This window comes from Ischnura elegans, chromosome 10 (genome assembly GCF_921293095.1).
Source record: "Ischnura elegans chromosome 10, ioIscEleg1.1, whole genome shotgun sequence".
NCBI classification, from domain to species: Eukaryota; Metazoa; Arthropoda; class Insecta; order Odonata; family Coenagrionidae; genus Ischnura; species Ischnura elegans.
In genome coordinates this window covers 62,412,238-62,436,785 of record NC_060255.1, presented here as the reverse complement: position 1 = coordinate 62,436,785, position 24,548 = coordinate 62,412,238, and the positions used below count along the sequence as shown (strand labels likewise).

The following is a 24,548-nucleotide window of genomic DNA, read 5'->3' as shown; positions in this document are numbered from 1 at the left end:
TATATCTATTGCAGTGCATACTTTTCGGGTTTTGACGAAGAACCTGCATATTTAAATGCTTATTCGTGTAGACGCTATAATTGCATTGTAATTTCACTACGAAGGTGGAGAAAATCCATTCAGACCAAGGAAAGTATTCCAATTCACTACAACTGGGTCAATTTATTCGCCCTGATAGTGAAATGTCAAAGCAAAAGGGTTGTGTAGTGGAATTTTTAGGGCCAATCGCCTAGTCATTTAAAAAATAAATTATCATAATTAACGTGGGCAACAAGGTTGGTTGACTAAAAAAAGTCAATCATTCGAAAAATACCAAGATTTTTTTAAAACGTAAGATCACTGTTATCCTTGATAATTTAATTTAAATGCGTTTATCTTATTGCACGTGCTTAATCAGTTTCTGGGACCAACCTTCTTAATATATCGCAAATGTTTTCCAAAAGTCGGGATTAGTTCTTTAAAATTATCTCCTCTACTCTGGTTCTGGCATTCACCGGGGCTTCCGAATATGTTACGTTGATGGCGCTGCAAGCAGCAGGTGCTGATGTTCGTCACGAGTACTCGAGCTTCTCATAAACGGAGCTAGTTCTTAATCCGGAAACCAAGTTGGGCCGTTATCTCGCCTGTCTCCACCTCCTCGGGTGTCTAGTATGTACCCACTGCACGAACGGAAATTTTCTAAGTGGAGTGTCTGCCCCCGGTGCCTCGTTTACATTAGTATCAACTTACCATGTTAATTCGAAGCTGCAAGGCTTAGAGCCGTGTCACCCAGCCCGGGATTTTACCAGCGAGAAAACGCTCAGGATGTTTACGGATACGGAGAAAAACATTTGCCACCTGCATCCTTTGCTAACTGCGGTGAACGGCTTTTTTTTCTTCTCCTTGAATGATGCACTTCCGTGCAATCTTGTTTTTCGCTTAACTCCGTTGCATACTTGTGTTTCGCTTATCCTGCGTTTCAAATCGTTTCCTTAATCGTGGATGGGGAAGATTCCCATCCATTTGAACCAGTTCAAGGTCTACGCTGTGAGTATGCTTACCTCTCTGCATTAGGTTTTCTTCGTCATCACACGTTCTACGCTGCGTTCTCCTATCAGCTAGACTAATCATGCCTATTTACGCATCTCACCCTTTAATAACCTTTTTTTTTAGATCTTTATAGGATTATGTACATTTTGAGATCTTTTTCCCGAACTTAATTTCCAAAATTTGTATGAAAAGCTTCATTTCATTTTATTTTAAAAAAATTATCACTCTTCTATGCTGGAACCTGTGGGATACTAGAACTTAAAGAACTGGTATATAACCATTTGATCTTCACCGATATGATGAGAAGTATAAGTGATATTTCATCATGGGTAAAAAGGTAGAATAAAGCTGCATTTCAAATTAGCAATATTTTAGAGAACATTTGATTCTATTTTAGAGAACAGGCGAAAGAAATTCATTCGCTTCTACTACCCTCAACTTTTCTCGCCAACCTTCCAGTTGAATCTCTGAGTGATAGCCATACCAATATTTTGAGATATTTCCGTGGAATAAATTTCAATTTCCTATGATCATCAACCAAAGTTCAAAGGAAAAATTAAATTATCAAAATTAGCCGCTAATATTAGTCACAAATTCTATGATTTATCCCATGGTGAAAGCACTGCTCACTAGTACGAGTCTCCCAGCAGATAATTTTTTTCACTTGCGTAGTTAATTCCTTTCATATCCTTCATTCCATGCTTCTTTTATTGTATCCGAGACCGTTCTTCTCGTCCATTTGCTCATAATTGATTTCATTTAAGAAGCTATTGCGCCTCATGGAGTGGCAGGTTTGGTTGTGCCGGACATTTCATAATTTAAAAAAAGTGAACTGTATTGTAAAAGATAATTGGTCGAGAGCACTGAGTGACCTACACCTTATAGGTTATAGACTCCACCTTCCGCATGCGTCAAGCGTCTTGAAGTTCACGGTGCTACCCGTAGCACGGTACATCGGCGAGTGAGGCCGGGTTCGTAGCCTCATGAACCAAGGAAAGCATTAGATAGCCACAAAAATTTTCGAATGGTGTCTGGATAAGTAGCAAATCCCTCTCGCCCTCTTTAGGTCATGCATAGAAAATCCACTTAAGGCGCGAATTTAAACACGTGCTTTAAGCTGTTATAATAAAATTAGTGGGCAATGCGATATTCTTGCTTATCATACAATATTGCAAGTTGGTATGAGTTCCTTAGAGTAAACCTATTCATGTAAGATATGAGAAATAAATGGCCATTTTTTAAGTAACAAGGTATGAAATACCATTATAGAGTGTTATAATTTCCGTGAAAGAACATCCTAGTAGTTTCATCATAGCATAATTCCGAGCGGCCCCACATAAGGGTTGCATATCCTTTCCACCGGCCTGCTAGACATCGTGTCTTCCAAAGCCTCCTCACTCATCCATATTTTCCGCTCTTTTCCCCGGAAGAGTTAGAGGAGGGAAGTAGCTGTTCCGAGTGCTAAAGCATTAGCCTACTTTTACGAGAGATCCAGCAAGCGGCGGCCACTCAGCCAGCTCGCTTTCCCCGGAGGCTGAGGCCCCATCTCCCGAGTGCTTTACCTTTACACCGTCGCGCTCGCGAATAAGGGAAGATGGGGGTGGAGATACTTCCAGGGGGGCACGGTTAGGCTGTGTAACCGTGCAGGTGGCGTGAGGTGGGGATATCCTTGAAGGAAGGAGGAGAGGTCTCCAAGATTATGAGGGAGAGGGAGCTGCTGAGGTGAAGGAAGGAGTGCACGGGATGAAATTAGAAAAAGTCGGAAAGATGTTTAAGTAGCGAGACTTAAAAAGGGTTGGAGGGAGAGAGGTAGTGTTTCAGACCGCAGACGAGTATCCTGTTGAAAACTGCCACGAGAACCATCTTATGGTATTCCATATTTAAAACTCTTTACCCCGTAACCTTCTCCTATGGTCCAGGCATCTGGGAGTTTTTGAAATTGTGATCTAGAGATGGTTTTTTTGTTGCCTACAAGTATTTTTGCCAGCTGGTCACAGAATTTGAGCTTTTCTGACAAAATTTGAATCTGTCGGAGAATTTTTTTTATGAAAATACTAAAAATTATCGACCTTTTCTATACGCTTTTTCTTAACTGGCTTCATCAGTCTGTTTCATCGATGGAATCTTGCAAATAATTTAAATTCCATTTCCCACAGTCGAATCGACTTTAATTTTTACGCACAAGGTTTATTTTGATTACAATGCAATATTCTATTTTCATGTATTAGAAATTTTGTTCCATTGTGTTCGAATTAATTACATAAATTTCCTAATCGAAAAAAGTTTTTATATTTTCTCAATAGATAACGATTGCATGAATCACCACTGAAAGGTAGAAAATAACAACAAATGAATTAGACAAATAACATTTTATTCAGAAACAGTGTAAAATGCACTATAAACTATAAAAATATCCTTTTTATCTCTTAGTATAAATCTTAAATCGTAAAGTGCTGATTAGGTATAGGTATTAATATTGAGACCCAATCCTTTCTCATCTATAAGACGTTTCTAGTTAACTAATTAGCATCCAAGCTTAGTTCTCTGAGAGATGAAAAGCATATTGTTAACAGAAGATTAAATTTCATTTATTTATTTTTACTCTAACTCTTTGTAATCGGCTATGATGGTGGAGAAGAACATGTTGCAAAGGAAATGGCCTTGAATTAATAAAAAGTTTGGTTTTAAACACCCCTAAATTTTTCCCCACTGAAAATTTATCCCAAGTGTTCAAGTCTTCGCCTAAAAGCTGTTCCCTATTGACTGGCCTGCTATCACTGTATCCCGCCCAAATATTTAAAACCTCAAGTGCCCTCTTTCCGCAATTCCCTCTATCTCGTTCCCTTCCTATGACGTCAGACCAGGAGCGGCGGCTAGACTGCACGCGCCCGGAATGGATGACACTCTTGACCAAGATTAGCGTAATTGCAGTAAATAAGCAAGCTGCCGGGATAGGAGCAGGAAGGTGCTTCAATTTATTTCACCACGTTTGGCGGTGGAGGCAGGCGCGTCGGTTGAAGTTGCCCGTGCTGGATCCCTCCCCTGCAAGATACCACGAGCCCTTGTGACCCTGTTTTCCGTCAGGTTATTTGACTTAACTCATCGCAAGGCAACACGATACGTGTTTACTAGACACTTTCATCGTATTCCCGATGAAACGAAGGCCTCCTTTAACGGTTTCTGAAACTTATAAGTTTCAATTCAAAAGCGATAGCCTTCGGACTTTTCGTCCTCAAAATGCGAGGTGACCAGGAAAAAGGGACTGGCCCCTGAGTGTTTGATTTTGACACGCCAATTAGGCCATATTTAGGTTGAGCTCTACCCTCACATATCGAAAACAACCTTCGGGTTGAATCACCGTATGATTATGTGACTTCGTGGAATGAAAATCTGTAACATAAAAATTAAGAATACTGAATTCAATTCCATCTTGCTCTTTTGAATTAACCGAGCCATTTATCCACTCATTAAATGACCATCCTAAACGTTATGTAATATCTTACAACCATTGTTATTATTTAACGCTCGGTTATCATTATAATCAAGCCTGATTTACTGTCATGAACAGCATATTTGAATTTTGATTTATTCATTAATTTGTTCCCATCGATTTAATGTTCAGTTATAATCTCACTTTTCATCAGTGTGAATCAATTCTTAGCACACCAGTTATTTTTAAAGTTTTTCCTACGAACTTATTCGATGCATAATACTTTACTTCAACATATAAATATGTTATTTTGCCTGAAATTAAGGACGTGAAGGTAATTTTATCCTACATATTATCACTAAGGGTCTGTGAAAAAGGTAAAAAAATTAAGTAAAAATTTGAAGGTGCCATACCAGTAAAGAACTGCCCAACCATTACTATCTAATGTACCTCTTGTTATCCCTTGAGTGTCCTTGTGTTGCATTTCTAATTAACGAGTTAATGTCGTTGAAGATACGAACGGTTAGTTTCCATGGTAATATTTTTGAGCTTTATGACCTCCTTAACTTCTAACATATTGAACGTTTATGCTATTCCGCGCCATTATCTTAGATATGCTCTGGCTAAACAGCCACTATGACTCATGTTTGCTCAAAATGTGATAGATAGTGATTTTAGTATGTGTAACTGATAAAATCAATTGTTTGCGGTTTATCTTCAAGTAACTTGCTTTAGGTGAAATGAATAATATGATAACTTCCACGCAGCTATCAATTACCAAATAAATATGTCAGAAATAGATAATACACTTCTATTTTTTACACTTGATGATAGATGCTCCAGCTGATCTCGTGAGAGACTCTGTCGTTTAGTTTCCATCGGTTCGAATTAAATTAGGCCTCGAAGTTTCTGGAAAGGGAGTACACAGGTTGGATATTTATAAATGTTTTTTTCTCAACTTGCTGTACCTGTTTGTCTGTTTAATCGATGAAATCATGTAATTTATTTTTTTTACACTTCCAATTATCGGTTTTGCTTGAAATTTTCAATACCGGTTACAACCAGCTTACAATGCATTATTACACTTCATTCACTTCGTAGGTCACAATTTTGACAGTTAACATATGAAGTGATTGTTCAGCTTCAGAGTAAGAGTCAGGAATTTCAATCTTTAGCAAATATTTGGCGAAGGTTTTCTTACAAGTTTTAATTGTTGTGAAGAAATTGAATTTACACGCCTTGCCTATTTTTAAGCTTTACTTATTGGCTCCTTATATGAAGGAGTTTTTGGTAGCCACACTTTAATTAGATTAGGAAAATAACCTTAAAATCGATTAAAAATTAATTAAAATTCATATTTATATTCTTTATCAAACGAAGAAAATAATAATAATATAGAAAAAATCATACCGAAAAAAATATGAAGTGCCCTAAATATTACAAAATAAGTTTTTATCACTCGTAGAATTAAGCCCGAGTTTCAATCCTTATTCACCTATCAGGCTTGTCTACACTCATTTAAAATGAATCAATATAGCATTATTTTTTAATCTCTTTTACCGCATCTTTCTAACAACGAGCCACGGTAAACCCCGCAAATACTGAAAAAATTGGACCCAGATTTTTTTTTTTGACTTGACGAAACTGATGAATTGGCGGAAAATATTCCGGTATAAACGTTTATCACCAATGCTCGAAGGAAATATTCTTGCCAGGGATTGGCTCAGTTGCAGTATATATGTCGCCACTGTTTACGTTCTAATTTCTCTCGCCACGACCGCTGACAAGAGCGTACTTTGGCTAAACTGCCCTTGTTAAGCTAACCTCTTGAGCTCTTCCTCCCAGTTTCGAATTACCTGCTTGCTGCTTGTGCTGGAGGTCTTGCTAACTCTCTCGCACACCCATCGTCAGATGGTCTAGCTTAACTCTTCACTTGGTCCACAATTCCATTATTTTGCTGCTTGAGAGTTGCCTTGGTTGTAATTATAGTGAGACCAATGATACAAAGTTTTGCTTGCGCCATCGCCGAATTCCATCCAAAGGAAATATTTCATCTAAAGTAATCCTGTGGCTAAGAAAGTAATTCTAAGAAATATTGTTGAAAATCACCCGGGCTGCGAATATCTTACCTACGTTTCCATTTTTTCACGTAAAGTAATAGAAGATAGAGTGCTGGAGGTGTCGCTGAAGTAGACAATAGCTTAGAAAAACTTTGACCAGCAAAAAATTAATAAAATATTTTTTATAAATTAACCTTTTCATTATCTGTCCAATACGACGAAGCTGAAAAGTATTGCCTATAACATTGCTCTATAAAAACCAATCAGAAGTTCCTCTAGTAGGAAGATGGCAGCATAGCCGGTAGTAGTCCTGTCCGACGATCGGGATATCCGACTTCAAATCCCAGCTGAGACAAATTATTTTTTATGGTGAGTTACACTCTTGGAAGATGGAATGTTCATGTTTGCATTTGATATTAGATTCAATCACGCTGTGATTCAACTCGAACATTTATCTGAGGCTTTTGGGGGAGCTCCATCCTCTCTTCCCTACCATAGTTACGTCGCGTCGCGTCGCTGGAAGTATTAAAAACTTAGTAGTTTTCTACGTTTTTATGACCCCAACTAGTTTTTCAGCATACAATGACGTTATATAATTGTACCCTTGTGAATGGCTCAGTAAGTGTTGAAATGGGTTAAGATACATAAAAATTGTGTCGGAAATTATTCAGTCTTCACGACATCCGTTAATCACCATAGCCGAAACCTAATGCATAAGTTTCCTTACACTTTGTCCTTTTGGAGGCGGGTTATTATACCTAGGAAATAATGACCCCACTATGGATGGAAAATGAAAAAATATGAGAAATCCATCCCCGCTGTAAGTCATGGTCTGTAGGAAGATGCAAAATTACTCCTTTCTTCTCGAATTGAACGCAGGGATAAGTAAGACCCTCAGTCGGGCGAGTAGAGTAGTCTCCTTTTTCTTCTTGGACGAGCAGGTGTAGTTTCAAGAAGGGAAGGGGGGAGAGGGAAGAAGAAAAATAAATAAGTGTGTCTGGCCAAGGAGAAGGAGACAAAGCGAGAGCCCTCTGGCGAGAGAAGAATGAACTGTGGCTCCATGAGCGAAGGATGTGCTTTCGGTGGGAATTTGGTGAGGCAGAGCTCTTTTCCGATTGGAAGAGCATATCCTCGGGAGATTCTGGACACACGTGACCTACCTTTGGCGAAAAATCGATAACTACAGTGATAATACCTAGGAGCAGGATTAAATTTGCAGGGATGCTTACTTCATTCGTTGGGTAACTCCGCTATATACTGTACTGTAAATATAGTGGCACGTTTTTTTACAAAACTGACGTTCCAACTCATAATTTGAGTATGCCACTCTTTGCTTTTTATAGTATGGTATGGTATGATATTTGGAGGAGACGACCGACAGCTGAGGTCATTTTCGCCATGAGGTTAGGGTATGGAAGGAAGAGTGGAGGAAAACCCGGCTTCGGCATTAGACTGCTCTGAACGAAAGGCGCCAAGGGGACCACGGCTTAACGTCCAATTCGACGTACGGAGTGTTACGCTTGAAATGTCCTCCACACAACACTCAAGAAGGGATCGGGCAGTCTCTGAAAATTCTCTGCCACTGCCGGGACTTGAACCCGGGCCCACCGGGTGGGAAGCCAACACTCTAGCCACCACACCAACCCGATCCCCCGCTTTTCATAGTTGATGCAAAAAGTCGGATTTTATGACGAGGCCGAAGAAAATGAATTGTAAGGGCCTCGTATTAATTTTATATTTGGCATTTTATGCTTTTGGCTTTTTTGTGCTATATGTTATCACCCGACCCCATGGTTGACTTTTAACTCGTTTAACAATAATTAAAAAAGTACCATTATTATCCGTTGATTTGATTTGTTTTTTAAATTGCCTTATTTCAATTTTTTGCATAATTTTAAATCTCTCATTATGAAAAGAAACCATCATCCCCCTAAATGCGTATCTAAAAATCTTTGTGGTCCCGATAATTTATCGTATCTGAACTTTTAACTTCGCTGTGAAACTTCATGGACGAGTTATGTTTATATGGTCGTATACTACATTTTTTTACCCCTCGAAAAAGGTTGATACATATATCGTTCACTATACGCTAACATCTTATTGTTCACAGGAAAACAATATTCGAATCACTATGGAGTAATGCTGTCATTGAGAGGAAAAATTTAAGGGCCAAAAATGCCATAACAGTAATTACCTCTCCTTACAAATCTCTTAGTCCTCAGTTTGAAATCATCGTCTTTGTACTCCGTGTCATCGCCGAAACTAAATTATTGCTTGGAATTTTTAAAATGTTATTTATTAGATATTTTTTTAATTAGGCTGTAAAATCGCATTGCTATTTTTTATTCTTTTTAAGGATTCAATTATTTGTAAACAGAGTGCTTCAAAGAGATTTTGGTGCTCATAGAATCTAAAAACTTTTTCTGTTCCTTTAATTCAACAAATATGAACTTTTCAATTCGATTTACAACTTCACCGACGATTTTTATTTTCGTGATCATTCACAATCATTTTTTTATTTTTTTTAACCCTCGAAAAGGGGTGATGCATAAAATGTTCACAATACGCTACGAGTGCAATATTTTTTTGGTAAGCAACGGCTGCTTTTGCAATCTCTGTTCGAATACACTTTCTGTCACCATGGCTGCAATAATATTGAATGAATTTAAGGCTACGAGGCTGCTACCTGATGTATCAATGGAAACCGACTAAGCATACTTTTATTAATCAGCTTTGCTATCCTATGTTTAAAAAAGACGCTCGTCAGACTAGAATTCCCAGCGCGATTATAATTTGTTTCCACAGGGATGTGACGATGGTGCAGTGGTTATTCCTGAAAGCTCCTATCGTCATCAATCATTGTCGTTCTTGAGGCAAGATTGTATTAAATTAGCATATTGTGCGTTGTAAAATAGTGCCTCGAATCACTTCAGTTTTTTACGCGTTGATAAATCTTTGGGAAAGTCGAAATTGTGGAGTATGAGTGAAAAACTTAATTTTTGTATTTTAGTGTGGAGTGGTTAGTGTCATTTTCTCTTCATTTTTAATACAAAGCGTTTCCATTCCATTGGTTGTACATTGTATCATTTGGTGACCTCATTCATAACTTATGCTCTCATTTTAAAATTACCACACATAATGAGTAGACCTTATTCAACATTTTTTTGTTAATCAAATGTAAAAAAATATGCATCTGAGAAAATTTTGAGGCACAAGTTTCATTTTTGAGGTACAAGAAAACGGCAAACTGGCTTCTACTTCATATTTGCTAAATGTTTCAAGATTGTAGAATAAATTATTAGGGAGTAATATGCCACAGAAAAGAGTAGTAGCGCGTCCCTCTAAGGAAATCCGAGAACTTGGAAACGATGCAATATCCTTTTTGTTTGATTTTTTCTTTTCCTTCTCTTCATTTTCAACTTTTCACTGTGAATATTTTTTTCTCTGTTGAGGTCACATTATGCCTTTGATGTTTTATTTTAGGCTCCTATTTTATTTGATGCTCATACTTATGGTATCCTACTGTGAGTTAATTTTTTGCTCATAATTCTTTCAATTGCTTGATTTATTTAATTTTATCGTGAATTTTTTTTTGCTGCCACCGTTGCTCTTATTCCGTTAGCATTGTTTATGAAAAATAATGCTGGATTTATGTATTTTTTTAGACTAGGTGTCAACTAGTAAGAGCGCTGGAAACACGTTTGAGTCTTTGGTGAAATGTCAGGATATGATTGTCTCTGTGTAAGAGCACTGCATACGGCGCGTGTTGAGTGAGCCTTTTGAGTTTAATAAGTGAATAAAAAAAATGTTTTAAGTGATTGTTCGGGAGCTTATTCTCCCCACTCTTTTGTGACTTTTATTTTTGCCTTTCTGCCTACAGGGCATATGTTTTTTTAGTTTTGGTAGGGCTCATGAACAAGAAAAGAAGATATTATTTCCATTTCCATGAGGAGTTTCCAGAGTTATTATTCTGCAGTAAAGGTGGGGAAGGTTTATAAAAATGTGAAGTGTTGCAAGCTGTGGATTTCCATCAGCCACTGTACTCTTACACCTCCCTTCTCCGCTCTCCACTGAGGAATGCAAGAGGCAAAGAAATATCTAGGATGGAAGCAAGGGAGAAGGCTTTTTAGATGGCTCTGCCTCCTTTCTTTTGAGGTGTTTGGATTCAAGAGACAGCGAAAACAAGAAAGCAATTGCATTATTATAGTCTTAGTCCAAAAATTTGGGGAAACTACAGTTCTTGCGAAGGCTTTCGCGGTGAGTAGAAGATACGATCATGATATTTGTGCTTCCACTGGGCTGCTTAATGGCTGGTTATGACAGCTTCGCCGAGCCATCCGCCAGCATCTTCAGATCAGAAGTATAGTGCAGTAATACATATATATAATAGAAATGTATGCCAAAGTGGTGATAGTTGCAGTCGTTTCACAGTCTGGCTATTTTTTATTCGTCGTATTTGAGTTAAAGATTAAGCCTCTCCTGGATTTCCAGCGAAACTGCCGTCACCTGACATTTAGCTACGCGGTTTTTTGTTCGAAAACCTTGTTCGCATTAACGAAAGTTCCAAAAAAAAAAACAAATATTTTGCTGAGGAAAAAGTCTTGATAGTTCTGGTAGTGGAAAATCTGGGGCGGATAAATGGAAGTGGAATCCAAAATGCAGCAAAGACACTACGTACCCAAAACAAAGCTAGCTGTAAATAGCCTTAGAAAAGCTACGGTATTTATAGTAGGTGAAAGTAATTTCACGAAATGGAGTTTTCACGAACGCCTTTTACGTGAAAAATATTTCAAGTTTGCAAAAGCACTTTGTATTAAATGGATTGAGTGACAATATTAGTAGATACCAATCAAGTGTGCTAATGAAAGCCATTCAAAGTACAGCGTTACAGTATGTTAGGTGAGTTAGGATGGGAATATTTACCGTAGAGTAGAGAAGCAAATAATTGGCTAAATTTCCTCAGACGTTGGAGACGATTTAATCCTAAGTGAATAATATCCTTGGTTTGCCGTCGTAGTATGGTGGACGTGACCAAGGGAAAAAAATACAGGTAATAGACTGTAAAGGGAGAGTGAAAAAGTCATTCTTCACTCGTACTATATAGGATATAAACGGTGTCTTTATTAATTAGATAACACTCGCAAGGACCAATCATTACATGTTTATCCCTCTCAATTGTTTTAACCTTACATTGACTCATCATAGGAATTTCCTATCGTTGGCAAGTTTTTCGTTTGCATGAATGTGGACGTATTATTTTTGCATGTGTAATATTTATATGACCGAGATTTGTGCATTTGGGGATCCTCTTGCATGCTGCATGCTGGTGATTGATCACCCCTGCCAAACACCCTATAGGTGGCTCGCAGGGTATTAGGTAGATGTATTAAAAATGCTGGTCATAATTCATACCCACGGGAAAATCTCTGGAAATGATATTTTCAAATGTTTGTACTACTTCTTTCGTGTATTTTTATTATCTCTTGGTCTCGTCTCTTACATCCCGTATACAATTCTTAAGTATGCGGAAGGAAAGGTAGTTTCTTGGTAGGGATGAAAGGGATGAAGATACGGATTCCTTTCTTTAGAGGTGTTTCTTTCTCTGGCGTCAAAATTCCGTGATGAAAAATAAGAAAAAGATGTATTTAAAAGAGATATGTAGTGTGGGTAAGGATGGAAATATTCCATTTTGAGTCACGCTCATTCAGTAGGCACAATTCACGTGCATTTGTTCGTCTTACTATTCAAGGGAATCTCGTGAAATTAGCGGGTCACGTGACGGAACGAGGTTGGAAATATTATGCTGTTTTTTTCCATGCGAATATTTTTTAATGATATTTTTCTCCTCGTCTTTCCATGTTCTATGGAATTTCCTCATCCACCAAAGAAATCCAAGGCGATGGTACACAGTTCCTGGAACGCAAGAGGGCCATTGTGGGAGGGACTTCGCACTGCGGAGATGAACCTCTTCTAAAGGTAGGACATTTCTCTATATTAACTTTTACTTTAGGGATTAATCAAAGTGAAGTAGGCACTTATCAACAGAGGAAAGGGCTGGTTCGTACAACTACTTCCCTCTAACCCGGCAGGTTTCCGAAGTCAGGTCAATAGCGGAGGCTTTATATTTCAAGCTTAACCTTATCGTTTCCGGCGCCGAAATAGCGTTATGTCTTAACTTTAAATATAGGACAACAATTTTGGTTTCTAGTGACATAAATGATTCTGACTCAGACTTATGAATTTTTTATCTGAACCCAAATTATCCCAATTTATGTAATTTTGGGTGAAATCTTAAATGCCCTGATTAGAGTTCGTAAAGTCAGTCGTATTTCCTTATCATAGCCAATTTAAAAATGACTAGGAAATTTCATCGTTGTTACTTGCATGCTCACTGTCTTCATTAATTAAATTCATTCTTTAACATCTTAAGAGGTGTTTCTTTCTCTTACGTCAAAAACCGTGATTAAATATAAAAATATATGTACTTAAACGAGAAATGTGAATGAATAGTAAATAACATATTATTATTAATTATCATTAACTTATTTACTTTGTGATCAGCCAAAACAGCAAACACAGTGAAATAATCACCCCATTTCTTATTCTCGTTCTTCTATCATCAGCATGAGGAAACCCCTTAAGTGAATTATCCTGTGATAATTAACTACTTATTTTTCTGAAATTAGTAATTACTTTTGCTGCAAATATCAAGTAATACGTTTTATATTGTAATAAATTGCGTTTACTATATCTATCAAAATGCGCTCAACAATCCCTTCCAATGTGAGAGAAAAAAAGTTTATTCTTTTAACCCTCTTAGCGCTTAGGGGTAATATATTTTCAATTTATCGCAGTTGTGACGCATGCAATCTCAATGTGTATTTAAAAAAATAATGCTCGCATTTATTGCAAAGGCATTTTTTTCTGCATGAGGCTTGCGCAGTGCTCATTCAATCTTGTACTGATGTATTCAGGCTATTCAACGTCGATTTGTTTTCCGCAGATTCGGGTCTTCGTCTTAAGATGAAAGCCCATATCGGCCGCAAATAGTCACAGTTAGTATAGAGTGATGAAAAGTACTTAAAAAACTAAAATGACGCGACAGTAATTCACATACTCAGTGAGTAAACAAAATATTGAACAATCATGAATGTACAAAAAATAATTTGACAAATGAAGTTTTTTCGATTAAGAAAAGTGCTTTAATTAGTTAAAACCGTCAATTTATTTCCCTGTTTTTCAAAACTTTTCCTAGTTTTTGGCCCTCCTCGTACAAAATTCCTGGCCACTGGCCACAGGTTGTGAATATCACACATTTCGGGCCAGTTATATTTGCCAGGGCTTCTTTTACTTCATAGCAGTGGCGGATCTATGGGTGCTATGTGGCTGAGTGGGCTATGGCCCCCCTCTTGGATATCCAATTTACTCTAGATATAATTGTTATTTTATTCGAACCCCCACTACTGCTGGGAGGTAAACCTGTACTTAATCCCCTCCCTTGTCCCAATCCTGGATCCTCCACTGCTTCAAAGGATAATTTTCTGGAAATTTCGAAGGCTTTATTGAAGAATTTACCGGAGAAGGATATACGATATAAGCTCGGGAACGTTCGAAAGCCCTCATCATCATAAGCTACAGTAGTAATAATGCAATAATCATCAAAACCATGTAAGACATTTGGAGCATTTTGCTGTGCTGTGGCAAATTCGTCACAAAGTAACCTTTCGATATTTTCACTAATATTATCTTCCGCAGGCAGGTGCTGCTTTATTAATCTTTCCACTTACCGACTACGTTGAGGTGCACGAAGTGTCCGATGGGCGGCGTGGTGCTTATCTGGCACTCGTAGATCCCGGAGTCCTTCCTCTGCGGATATCTGATCCTCAGCGCCCAGTCCTCTGTGTGTGGGGAGTGCAGGGCCTCGAACCGCTGGTCACTCGTGTACGTGTACCTCCCCACTGTCAGCAGGTGGATATCCCTATGCCTCACCCAGGAAACCTGCAACAATAAGTGAAAATCAAAACTTACTACCACTCGTCCATTAGAGGGCACCTCATTTGGGCAAAACAATTTGTAACGGACATCATTGCTCTCAAAACCATCATTTTTCATTTTTTCCGCTCTGGTCGCGCGAATATTGCGAGGTAAGCATGAAATTTTGAACAATCTCTCTGTTTTGCTGTCTTTATTCTTTATTCTCCTCGCTTGATCACTTTAACTGCAGTATGACGGTAAAGTAAGGGTATTTATCACACCATCTGAAAAAATCTCAGAATTTACCCATAAAATTTTACCTATACTTTGTCAGCGCGGACATGATGGTATCAAATGTAGTGATGAAAATATCACCATTTCAGCCCAGCTGTTGAGAAATGATGTGCGCCCAAATGAAGGACGTATTAATTTCATGCACAAAATACTGTTATCATTGGAATGTTTTCCAAATCTCCTCCGAGAGTTAACTCGTAAATCACATCGGAAATAGATTGTGCGATGAGTGTATTCCTCTCTTGTTGGATATATGTCCGCATTTTGACCAAATGTGCATTGACAATACATTAGTCTGATCCCTGTCCGATGTTACGGTGCCACTTTGAAGAGTTGTCTCGAATATAAGCATGGGGAAAGGGTGCTTTTTGCTATGTGTGCATTGCTAGTTCAATAAATATGCGCGGTAGATAATGACACCAGTTAGGTCCGTAATCAAATCGTTTTCAACGTTATTTCTTACGATTAGCCAGTAACCAAAGTAATCACTTATTTTATCATGAATTCTGCACAATGTACATTTGTGATTCTTCGCTTTAAGTTACCTGAAGACAATCTTCCATGATATACCCTATTGGTTACTCTGTGATTGTGAAGAAATGGTTATTTAGAATTCGGTTAACAGTGTGCGAATATCAATTCGCACTTCAGTGCTTTCAGTAATATTTAACCCCAAAGTAGACAAATTTCTATGTATGACGCTTTCTTTAAAGTTAGTTCCAGAATTAAATCCAGTACCATTTTTGTTTCAACTCACAGAAATGCACACCCAGATTGTGCGTTACCATTTCATGCACAAAAGGTAAGGTAAATGGAATGTCATGGCTAATGATCGCATGCAAAGAGAAAGATTTGGTCGAAAATCTTTCGGGAAAAGGATGGAGCTATTGGTGATCCCTCATTTGTTCAAAATCTGCCCATATTGAGCCGGTTTCAGGAAGATGGAAGTAAGATGGCTGCTGGCGCGGTGACCCGGTTAAGGGTCGCGTAAATAATCCCGAATACAAACACAGATGGCGTTGATATATTTGTATCTGAATGCGTGACGCTGGCTAAACTTTAGGTTATTTGTTTAAGTTACATAGTGTATCTTGCTCATCTAAACTATCACAGGTATTTAAAATATCCAAAAATATTCAATAAGTTTGTTACAAATCGCAATACACTTTCAATTTGATTTTTCAATGTTTTCATGCATCTTCACTTGCTAATGATAAGTTAAGATCAAGCTTGTATTTCCCAAATGTTTGGTAAAATTACTAGAAGTAATTTTTTTACAATGGAGGCACAAGTGCTGAAGACTATATTATTTATTCAATTTAAAATTTCGTAACGTAAGTTCTAAACGAGTAACATGTTATAAAATCAGACCCGTGACGTAGGAGTTATACGTCTCCTTACTCGGAGAGTTTTATCGATCAATCACGGAAGAAAAGCATGGAACGTTAAGTAGGCTCACTTTTTTTTGTCAAACATCCACATTTTTGCCGTCCATGAGTATAAGAAAGATCGCCTCCCTGTCTGTTGGAGCGTTGATAGCTTAAGCCTGTTATCCAATCGTTTTCATCGTATTTTTTTATATTATCAAGCAACCATAACAGTGCGGCTCCATTCACGAACGTGAACAATGTATCATTGAAAATGTAATGGAAATAGCATTCATGCGTCATATTTCTCTATATTTATTTATATTTTTCTATGTGCCTTCGTATGGTTTCGTACATGCTATATCTGCGCAAGTAGTTATTGAGCGTTCCCCATTAAATATCATGAGTTTTCCCGATTTTCCCATTTTTGATTCCGAAGTCGGATTGTTTTCATACCCCAGAAGTGGATCAAAGATAAAGTTTTGAATACAAAGAGTTGTTTCCGGTTAAATCTGATGGAATTCAATTACATATTAGTAAATTAAAAGTGTCTAGGAATTTTCCTCAAATACTTCATTTTCACTTCGCATCTGGTTCAAATATATTTTTGGGTCTGATTTGCATATATGTGCGACCTGACGTGAAGGGAATACAACACTACTACTAAGTCTAACCGTTAAAAGTTAATAAATGATCGAAGCTTTTGCTAACCAATGATTTACAATAAACTTATTTTTTGAATAGATTCCGCGTATTTTTATCACTTTTTTTTACGTAAACCCCTCTCTTAGTGGTGTCTTCTTCAGTGTGATGGCTGTGAATTTAATTGTTGCGGTAACGGGTATATCTTTTTAGGGTTTAAATTTTGAAAGCAAGGGCATCCACGTTTTGTTGAGCTACGGGCCCTGATTTTAGTTTTTTATATCCCGGTGATTTCGGAATTCAATTGCCTCCTCGACTAGATGGAACTTAAGAGTTTCTTTCTTTAGCTAAATTTTTGCTTTCTATGTCAAACCGATGACCTTAACAAGATGTTCAACGATCAATGTATCTCAGTCTGATAGCTTGTATGTGATATCCTATTTTGGTTTAAAGTGTTTATATGGTGATGAATTTGCAAGGAATATTTATTTTTGATTCTGCATAATTACTGACAATTTTGCTCCTAAATTTACCCACTTCATGAATTCTAAACGGTGGTCCAACGGAGACGTGTAAAGGTGATTGATGTTCACTAAGAGATGTGGAGGAGAGTTCGATCGAAAATCACTTTTCAAATGGTTCGAACGATTAGTGAAGCCCTCATTTGTTGAACAGTTGTCCACATTTACCGCGTCTGAGGATGGAAGCAAGATCACTGTTTGGCCAGTGACACCATTAAGGTTCGCTTACGGTGAACTTGCGAATCAAAACACGCCATAGGTAGGTACATCTCTACTCGAACGCATGGCTCTAGTTTGGCGAGTCCGCGCGCGGTATTGAGCTGGTTCGATATTTGTATCCACGGCCCGCCTGCAATCTGAACCGAAGGACCCTACATGCTTCCAATAGCGCGATGGATAATTTGCTCTTCCCTAATCTCTTCTCTTGCCGACGTCCGTTGCGTCAACATCGGCTACGCGGGGTAGACTGCCCGTGCCAAATGCTGCTACTGCTGCCCCCTGGCAAATGTTTGAACTAGGATCATTGAAACTGGCCGGCAGGCTGGCTGGCTGTCCGGGTTCTCTCGCTCCACGCCTGTGTTCACCGGAGGAAATCGCCGGTGGAGTCTCCGTGGGTCCTTGTTCGCCCGAGTTATTGTCCAATCCGAAGCGTGAGGACGCCGAACCGTAGCGGTGCTTTGTCGTTTGAAGTTTACTGAGGACCCTTTTGAATTCTGACTGAGGACTCTTTTAACTTTTCTTGAACGTATGGTAAAACGGAACCTACGTGTTACAGAGTAATGGCCAAGGAGACTACATATATGAGGCCCCTTTCCGTCTCGCAAAAGCTTGATTCACATCTTCACTTTCGTATATTTTGAATGGGATTTCAGAAATGCCTTCATCACGTTGATGATTGCAGAGCGATCCATTATTCTTATTATTAGGGTGTTTGCAACCCAATCGATACCAATGGAAAGCTATGAATTTAATACATTGCTTCATAGGGATTGAACATTTTGGTAAACGGCCCTAATTAAAGTTTATTTCTACATGTAATTCGGATCGATTTCGCAGGCAGGGATGCTAATGGCTAGTTAGGTGAATCCATTAAATCCGTGGTTCTTGACAACACAATTGGTCGCCAAATAGAGAATTCTATCGATTAATATTTGTGTTGAACGCGTTCCAAATTCAAAATGAGTCATTGTAAATATGTTTTTGCACGTGAATTTCATTAGATGTAATATTAGCATTTGACAGACTATTTGTCAGAAGAAATTGAATAATCTCATTTAGATGAGAGGATATTCTAGAACAGAAGCTGGATGGCATTTCATAGGTGTGACCCGCATTTTAGGGAAACTAGGTAACGTTGGTCAAAAATAACTGATATCAGACTTTTCAATAATAATATCAAAATTTTCCAGGGATTTTTTTATTTTATAAATCGTAGTTTTATGGCATAATGGATTAATGAGTACTCGCAAAATCGTATTGTTATTATTTTTTGGCAAAATATGATTGGCAACTGATACTTGTGCGGGTCGCATGATTCGTTGGCCGCAAAGTGATTGTGATTTTTTTATAAAAAGCAAGTAACTGACGCTTAGCTACTGGTTGTTCTTTAGCTTACGTAAACAATCAATACTTTGTGGGATCCTACTGCTGAATTATTTACTTTTATCAGTTTACAAAAGTATTAATTGATAATTACTTATGGCAGATGCTTTAACGATGTTTCAGTTGTCGATGCTTGGTGGTTATATTTCATATCTGTAGAATAACTCAGATAAGTTTGGTTTGTGATTGACTAATAAATTACATAATTTTTTAAGAATACGTAATAGTGTCCAAAACGTTCTTGACGATCGTTTTGATTCACAGTAATGTAATCTACATGGTGCTGAGACAATAGTCAGTTAGCTTAGTGCAACTCCGTGATTGAAATCATATTGGAACTTTTTTTATCATTCCTAAAATTCATTTCCTGTATTTCGCTGTTTTCTATATTATGTTTGGGATTCTTATCAAATATCTTAAGCTCTTGTGTTTAATCAGATTTTAAGGTGTCTTAAATTTTAGTAGAATATTTTAATGTTCCCCGTAATTAATGAGGATTGTTCACTGGAAAGAGTAGGGAGAGGGCTGTTGCATATCCAAGATTTAACATGAGGAAGAGAAATTTATTCGGAGATTTGGGGACTCTACCCGGGGTACTGGGCGTTTATTGAGAAATCTTACTCGTTTCTGATGCCTCTTTAAAAGGATAAAGGGGGAGTAACCCGGAAACACCTCCCCGTGGCCACGCCACTAGGAGCAGGGTGGTGATTATGTTGAATTTGCTGAAGCACTGAATAAGTGGTCAATTGGGATTTATTAGCCATTCCTTAATCTTACTTCTGGTAAACATATTGGAATAATTGTATCGTAATATTCATAAGACCTTTGTTTCATTACTTATTTACTCATAGACCATTGCTTGTAGGTAATAGTTGTATAAACCTCCGTTGTTATTGCCTGTTAATGTGTTTCAAATTTACGCCGGGTTTCTTTACATATAGGCCCCAGTTATTAACCCACTTCCGCCCACCGTAGCCATATGGCTTTATACTACCATTCTGAGCACATGAGACTCTCGAAGAAAGCTAGAACTCCTTTTTAAAGTCGAATTGCCATAGACATGCTGTTACAATCTTAAAATTACTTAATCCCCTTATTAGTTTACTTTTGAAGCCGGGAAAAATAAGCCCACTGGCGGAAAGAAACGGGTAAAAAACGGAAGTTTAATATGGACGCCCATTGTCTGCATACTACATGCAAGTCTCATAAAAGTGAACAGGATAAGACATTGTGTAAATTGTTTTAACTTATCTCTATCAAAAAATATGCTTTTCCTGAAGAATCATCCTTTCAATGAAGGTCATCGTTAGCACATGTCATTCGGAAGGAATGAGGTGATATATTACCAAAATATTTCTCTGGATTACTTAAGATGACTATATTAAAATTGATTGTTTGAGGCGCAACTTTGTGAAAGCGATTCATTATTAAATTTAGAAAGAAGAACTTTGTGCTTTAACATGAATATTTATTCACACATTTTCACGACCATGATTTCGACGTTAGGCGTCATCATCACGTGAACTCTACAAAGGTCCATCACATTCATTTATACCAGGCCTTGAGGGGGAGGGAGGAAGGTAATTAGGTTGAACGGATTGGTCAACAGAGATGGTCAGCATAGAAGACTAAATTACCTTCGTAACTAAATATCGTCACAATTGCAAGCATAACGTTTTCTGAACGATATGGATTAAATTGGCACATGAATAGTTTTTACAATTGTTAATCCTGGACAATGAAATGTACTTGGCACGGAACTAGTTTTCTATTTTATTTATATTAAGATGTACGTATCTTATTTCAATCCTTGCTGGCTCAAATTTGTAGAATATTTTTGCGATCACGAAAGTAATGATGAATTATTTATTCTCTCCGAGGCTTTTTTTGAATCGACCAGTTTCAACATTTTCAATGAGTAATTGTCAAGGTTTGCGTTGAGCAAAAGTTGTATGGGTAATGATCACGACGTTATTGCTCCCATTGTAATTAAGGACCTTGTAAATGTATGGAGCACAAAATACTCTAGTTCATTCCTACTAATTGAACTTCCTCTAGGTAATTAAAGTCATTGATTTTGCATTTATGCACGGTGGATTGTTTTTTATATCTGAAACCGCTAGAGGGCCCCTTCGACTTACTTAGTCTCAAGGTATTTTCTAGAGAATAAGAACCGGGTAGATTTTTTGTCATTATTTTGTCGTATATTCTTTACAAAGGCCCGTTGTCACTCAGGGCGGCCGTTGTATGATGAAGACCATTTTACTCATTCCACCCATCTTGTGAGGAAGATTCGCATTTCTTTTTTACATCATAGGCGTGTAGTACCCGCGGATGTATGCCGGAAATTGATGAGTCCTCGTGTTCCGATGGATGTTATTTCCTCATTAAGAAGCCTTCCGTCTTAACTCTAAAGGAACGGAGACTTAGAGTGGAGCCGAGGAGTGACTGAAGGAGGCTTTCATGGTACTAGCAGTTTGGTGGAGAAGGGGATGTAATTTCGTGGGGGGGGGGAGATTTTAAAAGGGGTGGCACGTGAGACGCTCGCAAGTAGGAAGGGTATGAAATGGTTTCAAGTGGGAAGAACTCATTTTCCAGGCAAGTCCTAAGAGTATCCGGGCGGATTTCTGAGAAACGCAGGCTCAACCGTATATGTATCGCGAGTCTTGTGAAGGATGGGCAATAGTGGGGTTTAATAGGGCTTGCCATTTCGGTGAAATACGTCACGCTCGAAGAAGTAATAAAAGCAACTGGTCGCCTATATTGCGTGATATAATGTGTACTTATATGGCTGATACTAATTTTCTTAGTTGTCATGCTATAAATAAGAGATAAAAAATAAAGATAATATGTTTTACCGGGTACTAATTGCTCAATTACGCAATAAAACTACTTTGTAGTACAAAATAATCCTTGGAATAGTCTGCAATTATTGAAAATTCTGATGTTTGTTATTTACGAGCAACGTTGCTTAGCTTCCTTAAAGTACTGATAATAAATACTACGAATTTCTACAATTAGGCTATAAATGCGCGCAAAAACACCTGTACAGTTTGGCAGTGAAGAGATCTTGGGTCTCACTACGGGTAGTATCATCCATAAGTATATCCTTCCCACGTTCGAATGTGCAACTCGCCCATCGTATCAAGGATTCCTGATTTGGATTCTTCTCATTAGATTTTTATTGGAATAAATGTTGTACCAAATCCCTGAAGATGATGGGCAAGTTGCACAAGGAAACGTCGGAAAGAGATATGGAGAACGTTACCCGGTGTGAGACCAAAAAATAGCGCTGTATCATATAAGAATTTCCATAAAATAAATATTCCCCTGAACTGGGAATTGAACCGCGAACTTTTGGTTTTTCGGGTCACTACACTTCGCCAACCAGGTTCCCGTTTTTTCACAGAAATTTTACCTAGACTCATGGTACTAAAAGTTAGAGTGCAGTTTTATACGCAAATTAAAAATTTAACATGAATATGTAAATAACAACTTCCCTTATTTAACTCTTTCCTTCGTCAAACTGTCAAAAATGAAGCCAAGGAAGTTACCAAGGAGACGCATGAATATTTTCCGAGGCCTTGTGCTTCACGAAACAAGTATTCATTCCCCTTCTTACGGGCTGTGATAAATTGACGAACCGTGATTCTTCATCAAGCGAAAAACCTTTAAGTTCTGCCGGGTAAAACTCTTTTGAGGACGATGCGCTCAGTAGGTCGTGAACACCTTGCCAAGACTGTTGCATAAAAAGGTAGGGGAGGGGAGGAGGAGGAGAAGGAGAAGTATTTCACATTATTTTTTGCGCTGTAATACCTATATCCACTCGAAACTGCTACACTGAAATGAGCACAGGCTTTTTTTGTATCAGCGGCCATAAGTAAAAAAAAATCGTTCCCATTTTATTTTTAACCATCAAGCTATCTGCCGCATACGCCACCTCCCTTATACACAACACGATGCTATCATACCATGCAAGGATACAACTCTGTATAAACTTATATTTTCTCACTTCCAACCCTCTCAGTATCACACTCAGATTTTTTTTCCATCCGTTCTTTTCCGCATCCAAGGCCTCGATAAGGCTTAGTTCCTCCGCGGGACAACGCGAGGCAGTAAACAATAGAAGAACGACGAAAAGGTATGACGCGGGGAGACATTTTCCAAGGAGAGTAACCATGGCATGCTCCTAGCAACCATCTCAATTTTTTACAAACTTTTTCTTAACTTGCTTCGTCTGTTTCACCACTGGGTTCTTGTGATTTATTTTAAACTGGCATTCTTATAATGACAACACAATATTTCATTATCATGCACATTAAATTTTGTTTCAATATGTTGTAATTTATTAACTGAATTATCACATGGAATAATAGTATTAATGTATTAAATTGGAGTTAACACATATAATAATTATAAAGAAAATAGATTTGATATTTATATTTTTAAATAGATTTTGTGAAATCATGAGCTTGACTTAAATTCACAATTGCAGTTATTTATTATTTTTGAAATACAAAAAATTATTTGAGTAATTTTTGTTACATTATATTCTGTTACTATAATTTTGATGTCCTCTAAATCGAAAGCATGTTTTTCTCATTATCCTGATTTATTTATAAGCCGATCTGAGCCCTATTTTCAATTGATATATTATGTTGGGAATATTTTTTTCAAATCGACATATCTGTCCCATTTAGCCGTTATCCTAGTCGTGCAATGATAGCGATGAATAATAAATGTTGGTGCAATGGTAGCGATGAATAAGAAAGGGGATAATTATTTTATGTGCAAGCAATGCTAAAATGGCAAAAACTCAGACCACGCGATAGGCATGATAACGTTTTCCTACGATAATCTTTGTTTTATATTATTTTGATTGGCAATCATATTTTCAATTAATGCAATAATTAGCGAGAGTTATATCTCGATTTCGATGAAATTCATTTAGAAGTGTATCACTATCAAACACTCTCCTTTAGTAAACTGAACAAGGTGTTTGGCATGATCCCTGGCGTTGTCGTTTGGCGCTGAAATGGCAAAATCCAAAATAACGTGGCCCGTGACGTGTCTCTGATGAGCTGAATTGCGCTGCAGCGTTTGTTTACTCAATATTTATTTCAATTAGAGAAATATTAGAATTTTATCAATTAATTTACCTCTGTTTCATTGACTCACAATTTCTATTCACGATAGTGGTATTATAAGTTTCGTATTGCGAGTACCTTTTTACTTAATCATCAGTATTTTTCCCCAGCATGCAAGAATTATTCTATCTATAGCAATAACCCCATCTTCCACAAAAGGAATTCCCTTGAGGCCCCGCTAGTTTTTATATTAAGCGTCAGAGAGCGCGGAAAATCGTAAAAATATCCTTCGTCGAGGTGTAAAGGAGGACGCGCGCTTCGCGTCGTATAAAACCCTGAGGCGAAGATATTACTCACCTCTTCCTCCCGGTATCTCCTAATACCACTAGACACTTACCCTTCTCTGCCTAAGGAAGCACATACCGGAGGCTTAAGCCCTAGCAATCACCCTGTGACGTCTTTTGCACTCGCAATACCTGCCCGCCTTCCTCAGAAATCCAGTTGGAAACTCTTACGGGCTTACCCGGGATATGAGTCCTACC

The 24,548-nt window shown here is 37.9% G+C and overlaps 1 protein-coding gene across 1 annotated transcript in view; it reads right to left on the bottom strand.

Moving 5' to 3' along the window:
- LOC124166446 (zwei Ig domain protein zig-8-like) overlaps positions 1 to 24,548 on the bottom strand; it is a 366,954-nt gene that overhangs the window by 216,838 nt on the left and 125,568 nt on the right. Inside the window, exon 3 of the mRNA XM_046543976.1 lies at positions 14,307 to 14,517. Coding sequence (XP_046399932.1) covers positions 14,307 to 14,517 — 211 coding nt within the window. The remainder of the gene's footprint in view (positions 1 to 14,306; positions 14,518 to 24,548) is intronic.